General features: G+C 33.8%; 1 protein-coding gene across 1 annotated transcript; it reads right to left on the bottom strand.

The window, feature by feature from the left end:
- Nucleotides 1-1,717: 1,717 nt before the first annotated feature.
- LOC105045916 (probable protein phosphatase 2C 73) lies at nucleotides 1,718-5,541 on the bottom strand. The gene is made up of 5 exons (XM_010924358.4): nucleotides 5,088-5,541; nucleotides 3,697-4,059; nucleotides 3,483-3,600; nucleotides 3,105-3,328; nucleotides 1,718-2,549 (listed from the first exon to the last, which is right to left on the bottom strand). Exons 1-5 carry the CDS (start codon nucleotides 5,289-5,291, stop codon nucleotides 2,103-2,105), a joined length of 1,356 nt encoding a protein of 451 aa, XP_010922660.1. The 5' UTR covers nucleotides 5,292-5,541; the 3' UTR covers nucleotides 1,718-2,102.
- Nucleotides 5,542-7,366: the final 1,825 nt, after the last annotated feature.

Below are 7,366 nucleotides of genomic sequence, written 5' to 3'. Positions count from 1 at the left end.
TTTTTTTTTTATGCATTAGGTGGTCAAAAAATATATCTAATTCAATTTTATTTAGACTATCCAATTTTTGATTACTTGATACATAGATTAGGTATATCTTCAAATCATATAATTTTTTATATGCAAGCAGTTTTGAGGTAGTAAATCATACTCAACGACTTGAATCATTAATGTAGATATTTTATTATAGAGTTTTGATCTGACGAGATCTAAGTTCAAATCTAATCGACTTGATTCTAACTTGATTATATATATATATATAGGGGCAGACTTGGATATCATTAATTAGATTTGAACTCAGATCCGATTAGATCAAAACTGGATAATGGGAGTCCTATATTAATGATCTAAGCTGTTGGATGTAATTTATTATCTTAAAATTATTTGCATATAAAAAATTATATGATTTAAAGATCCTTAGTTTGTGCATCAAGTGATCAAAAAATACATCTAATTTAATTTTATTTAGACTATTCAATTTTTAATTACTTGATGCATAGACTAGATGTCTTTAAATTATATAATTTTTAGTGTGCAAGTAATTTTGACATAGTAGATCATACTTAACGGCTTGAACCATTGATTTAGGATTTCTATTATAGAGTTTTCATTTGACTGTATCTGAGCCCAAATCCAATCGGCTTGATTCTAACTTGGCTATATATATATATATATATATATATATATATATATATATATATATATATATATATATATATTAATGTATATAATATAATATAACATAACATATTATAATATAAGGAAAGGATTGGTTTGATAAATATAAGCTTGAATTAAGCTCAAAATGATAAGTAAATCAAGCATGATCTTGAAGTTCAAGATGGACATTAGTATCAGCAAGCTTACCTCAACACACCTCTATAGTCAACACTTGAGAGTGTTTTGCTGCATAGAGACCAAATTATTGTGGGCTAGCTACTTGGATCCCGGAGGCCAAGAGCCAAATTATTGGGAAGACTATCATTTTGTGTGTGCGTATGTGTCCTACGTCATGAAGAGGACCCCTACCTTTGTCATGAGGAGTACCCCAAAAAGCACCATTAATTTGAAGGCCATGATGGATGTGAACCTATGGGTCCAGGGGCGACAACAGCGATCCTGGAGTACCTTATGAAGAACTTCCTTTCGCAATCAAACAGTATTGTTTTCTTATTATGGCTCAAAATTGAAGTGTGCTCTTCTATATGCAACTCCAAGTTGAGAGTATTCCTCATAATGAAATGGTTTAGTATTTCGTATGAATCTGCTTCTGTATAAGTTTAGCATGTCTTTTCCACATTATTTACTTCCTCTCTGGAGGGCTCTTCAAGCAATATTTTTCCTTCATCTAGTTAAATGTCTGAAATCCTTATTGCTGGAAACTGAATCCATAGAAGTATATCTTTCAGGTTTCTTCTTTCACTACTTTTGGTTATCCTGGCATGCCTTGTACAATTTCTCCCCTCTTTTGGTGACTAGTGAATCAGAGAAAGTGGGATGAGAGTTGATGATTGGCTGGAATTGCCTACTCCAACCAATGGTATATCTTCACTTATCTACTTGGTATGTTTCACTAGGCTTGATAAATGCATCAAAGACTATGGAAAATAAATCAAATTCTTGCGAGCACAAGCAAGTTTAACTGATAAAACATTCAGGCCATTTGCCTCCCATCACCTGCACGAATAAGAAACCTGGCTATATTCATTAACACCTCCCAGAGGATCATAAGAAACCTGGCAATTATTGTAGCTGTTTTCTTGAAATTATTACTGATAAAAAGCAGAGCATGCTGTGAAAGAATGGGAAATGGTGGAAGTGATGTAAGCGAAGGTATTCTTGCTCATCAACTTGGTTTCTTTTGCGGTTTCTTAGATTTAGTAGAGTAGATCTTTTCAAGAAAAGTTCAGTAGCATAGATCATGTGGACATCTTGTCCTGTTGAGCATAGATTAGGTGCACAAGACCATGCCTTTTTCGCGACCGTGTTGCGTGGGCAATGGATTGGATTCACCTTCAAGTACATATTCCTTTCTGAGAGGATATCTTCAAGTATATATCTACTCCAATTAAAATTGGTTTGCATCAATTGAAGGGTAACAACTATATCTTGGGTGAAGTTGGCATTTCATTCTCTTCTCCTTTGACCGATCTCTTGCGCCAACTCAATACACTGGTAAACCGGGGAAGCTTCAACAATGAGTTCACTCTGCTGACACCCTCAAGAGCAGTCCACCCTTCCTTTGAGCCTGCAGTACTCTCATCGTCCAAGTCGGAGACTTCCCCACTTCTTGCTGTTTTGAAGCTTTCAGAGAGCGATAATTCAAGAGATTTTCCACTGCTCCTGTGAGCTTCCATTGTTGGCATGGTTGATGTGGGAAGCAGATTCAAGAACAGGCATATAACAGCACAATCATCGACCTTAGAGGTAGGGTGTTTGTATCTCCAGGCTCGGACTGCTCGGTCTACTAATATCTTGGCAGCATCAGATCGATGACTAACTGATGACACAATCTTCACAACTTCCTTGTTTGATAGGACATCCCATACCTACAAAAACCCATAATGCTTGGATTGTTTGAAAATTTTATCCTTCATGTTGTGAACAAAGGGAAAATCATGATAGCAAAATTTAAATTGTATGTAATATGAGAAAATAAATAAATATACAAATGAAGTTGAGTTAAAAGAAGTTGAATAGAAAGCAGAAGAAGAGGCATAATATGGATTCCATGACCTTTGCAAACATTAGATCATCTGAGGAGAGGATGGTAACAAACACTAATTCCATGGTCACTAAGTTACTGGTATTAGAACTAAGAAAATTTTATAACGGAAGAAAGATCGAAAGAATGAGAAACTGGCTCTATAGCATTTCTACATCTGAAAGATCAAAATCTAGAATGACAGAAAGAGCATAGTATATCCACTACTAAAGATATAGTTGTCCATGTAAGTCATGTAGAATAATAATTTATTCTTCTTAACCATGGAATGATGGAGAATAAAATATCGTGGCAAAAATCTGAGAGCAAATTTGTAGTATTACTGCTTAAAAATACTTAGTTTGCAATCTATATATAGCTTTTCATGACATCTGCTTACCCCATCAGTTGCGAGAACCACAAACTCATCCTTCTCAGAGAGCTTCCGATAAGAAACCTGTGGGGTGGAGATAAGCCCAAAATCCTTTAGGCAAAAATCTCCAAAAGCTCTTGCCATGGCGAGGCCTGGAGAATCATCATTGGGCAGCCATAATCTATGCACATCTGGTTCTTCCTTGAGAGCAAAAACTCTTCCCTTGCAACTTTTAATCCTTTCAGCCTCACCTGTATCACACCCAATGAAGAAGAAAAAAGAATTCATATTAGCTGACACCACTGCCCTTTATCATCTCCATATTCAAAGAAAAAGTCGCTTGTCTGAAATAGATGACACTTGAAACTATATAAATTAAAAATGGAATTAGAATATGGAACTCACTTGGAACATTTGGTTTTAGATCGACAGTAAGTTGGACAGGAACAGGTTGGTTTTTATCATCTCTGGTGCAAAGAACAGCCCGAGAATCTCCTAAATTGGCAATCATCAAGTGTTCCCTCTATAAGAGGAAAAAAGGTGACAAATACTTAGAATTTAATTCCTAATCAATGAATTTTTTTTTTTTTTTTGCCATAGATATAACTGCTTAACATACCTGTTTAACTATGGATACTGCTGTGCTTCCACTACAAAAGCAATCAATACTAGCTTGTTGGCTGAGCTCTTTATCCATTTTCTCAAAGGCCTCAACAAAGATGGCCTTCCATGAGGAGAAACATAGTTGGGAATCATCACTAACATCATGGAAGTGATCCGAGTCATCGCTGTCATTGCCATTGACATTGTTTTGATTCAGATTTCTGTCATTGTTGTCCGGATCAAAGAATTGTGATGACTTCAATTCCGAAGAGAGTTTTGATGGAAGGGCATCACGAACACAGCCAGCCACCTTGTGACCTAACGGGCCATGGCCATCAAAGACACCACAAAAGATTGTATCCTTTTCACCAGCAAAATCCTATGGATCTTAAGGCTATAAATATGAGAACGGGTTTGAATAGTATAAAGAAGATAAAGCTCAAGTAAATGGCAAAAGTACAATTTATTCTCAAGGAAATAGTAGAGGGAAAAGACACTAATCCCATATTTCATTTCTTGTTTCTTAAAGAACAATAGCAAGAAGAAACATGAAAAATTATGAATGTGATTTTGCTCAGCAATAAATGACATTTATCTTTTCCCGGAAAGAACTAATGAACTATGATCATTAATTTTTTTTTTTTTTTTTGTCCTTTAGAAGAAGATGGGCAAGCCCAGTAGGTTAATGAACCATGAAATTGGTTGAAAATTTTGAAAGGAATCAAAAGAAATGGCAATCAAACCCTCTAAGTCAACTTGAGAAAAAACTTATGAATGTTTTTTTTTTTTTGGCTCTTGTCGTTTTACTTTTGGCTTCTTCTCATGCGTTCTTCCATCTTTTAAAATCATTTTATAATATTCTATCCATGGCATCTGGTTAGGTCTCTGCAAAGCTAAAAATCTATCAAACGTCTAAAAGTTATCGAATGATTCAGAAAAACGTAATGATCACAGAATTTCCACCAATAGAGAGCATAAAATTAGTAGATTCTCGTTTCTTTTGCTCTCCTATGAACGAAACAGTGTGGATCTTGCGACCATTTTCCTCAAAACAGAAACATATTCTCCTTGTTCAGGAGATGGTCATAAATACACATAGAATAGAAGAACTCAGAATTAATAAAAAGCCATGAAAACTAAATCCTCAAAAACAGAAGTTTCTTTTTAGTTTTGGATAAATCCTCAAAAACAGAAGTTATCAATAACCGTTCACCATCATGAATTATAACTACGAAACCGAAAATTAACAATGAGAACATATGAGCATCCAAATACATGAAACTAAAAGAGAAAAGATGTTCTAAACTGTAGACAAAACACATGATCAACCTATCATAGGTGTCTCTCCAATCTCTCTCAAAGCCCTTTTCTACTTTTGATATTAATTTTCTTCTTTTTGAGCCTTACCTCCCACATGGTCATTGCGTCTTGGTTGACACCCTTCCATCCTCGTTGCGTGTACATAGAGGCAAAGGTGCACGACCCTTTCAACCTCGCACGTGTTCCATCCACCTCCTCCTCCTCCTCCTCCCCATCATAAAACTCTTCTTCTTCTTCTTTGCATTGAAGCCTTCCTGGCCTGACCTCCTCTTTGCTACAACACCCACCCATCTTCCTCCAAATCAGACCCTATCCCACCTTGGCTCCGGCCAGGAGTCAGACCACCTTAGAGGATCTTAGAAAAGGCTAGAGAGAGAGAGAAAGGGAGAGGGAGGAGGAATAAATGGCGCGATAAGTAGGACTTTGAGACTTAAATGCACCTGGGAACGACATTTACTCTAGCGTCCTTGGTTTGCAGGTCATGAACGTGAGCTTTGTTTCAACTCATTTACGTTTCCTTTTTTCTCTCTCTCTCAATTTTACTTTTTTTTTTTTTTTTTGGTGGTTTTTGGGGGTGGGGGGGTGGTTTGTCCGACAAAAACATTTGAAAAAAAATAGGTTGTTTTTATTAATTTAAAAATAAAAAGGTCAATTGGGCCATACCATACGGTGGTTTTGGTGGGGGGTGTGGGGCGAGGGGTGTGGTGTTGTAGCGTTGCGGGGGGTGGGGCTTGTACCACTAATAACAATGCCAACCACCGAGAGGCGGAGGATTTAACGGCCATAAAAGCGGAGGATTTAAGGACCGTTCTTTTATGGGTAGAAAAATTTATTAAAAAATTTATATTTTTTAAATAAATATTTTATATAATATTTAAATAAAAAATAATTTATTTATATTTTTTTATATATGAGAAAATGATTTTAAAATTTATTATTTATATTTTTTATATTATTAATTTTTTAAATAAATTATTAAAATTTATTTATATTTTTTATAGTATCAGATTTGAAAAGGTAGAAATGGATGACTGGATTATTAGATATTGAATGGTGATGGTATTAAAAATAAAAATAAAATATTTTAAAAATAAAATTAAATATTTATTTTATTGAATGATGGAAAAATGATTTAATCATTTAGATAAGATTTTTTTTAATTTTATGAATGGTATTATCTATAAAAAATAATTTATTTATTTTAAAAAATATAAAAATAAATAAAATTGATTAATAAAAAAAATTAATTAATTTTTTATTTATCTACAAAAGAATGATTTTTAAGAAAAAAATCATTCAAGTGTGTCATGTTTACAATAAAATGAGGCCAACCTGATTATTAAATTGCATGTCAAAATCAACTATACGAAGAAAGTGGTGTTTTAAGCATTATAAATGATAATAGCTTGTGACGGATTAATAATGTTATATGGTTTTTATAAAATACATAATTTCATTAAATCTCAGCATGATTTAGACATTGAATCAATTTTGATAATCTTTAATATTTTTTTTTATTTATAATCAAATTTACTATTTCTGACAGACCTTCCAACCCAAACATTTCAGGACCAATTGTCATTCATTGTTTCAACCAATACATCCAACTTCTTCAGATTGGATCTCGGCAGTTTAAAGAGCCGGAATTTGATCGCAATATAAAATAATTATATTATTTAGTCAAAAAATAATCATACCACGGATTGGAAAGAAAAGATAAGTATAACTCATGGGCTATTATTCATTATGATAAATTAAATTTTTGAAGAATTAAATTACTTACTTATAAAATTATAAGTTTAATGATCATAATTTTGATAACTTTTCATATATATATATATATATATATAATATAATATAATATAAGTAAAAGCTAAGTTTTTTATTTTAAGCCATTAATTACCTCCGGCCGATAACTATGCACGTTTCTTCTTGGGTCAAAATCCCAAAATAAGCAAGTTAAAGATAATCACATATTTTTTATTTTTTTAGTGCTGCTTTCGACTGCCAATCTCTTGTGATGGTTGGCGATTGATGCGGTGTACGATTATGACATTGATGACAACCGGACCCTGCAGAGCAACTCATCGGTTACCACAATCTGACAGCAGAAGGGCGTAGTGAAGCCCTTTTTGTTTTTCTGTATTTTTTAATCACCAATGAGGATGGCTGAAGAGAGAGAAAGATGGATAGAGCGATTCCTTCTATGTAGCATTGCTGGCATTTCCACTGGGCTAATTGTCTCAGCGTGATTTGAATCTCTCGGCTTTGGCTCTCAGTTCGATCTTGCTTTGCATACCAACGTTTTATAAACACATATATTGAATCAATTTAGAGTAAATACATATATAAAAATCAGAAAAATA

Source organism: Elaeis guineensis, chromosome 5 (assembly GCF_000442705.2).
Source record: "Elaeis guineensis isolate ETL-2024a chromosome 5, EG11, whole genome shotgun sequence".
In the NCBI taxonomy this organism is placed as follows: Eukaryota; Viridiplantae; Streptophyta; class Magnoliopsida; order Arecales; family Arecaceae; genus Elaeis; species Elaeis guineensis.
This window is presented reverse-complemented; position numbering and strand designations above follow the sequence as displayed.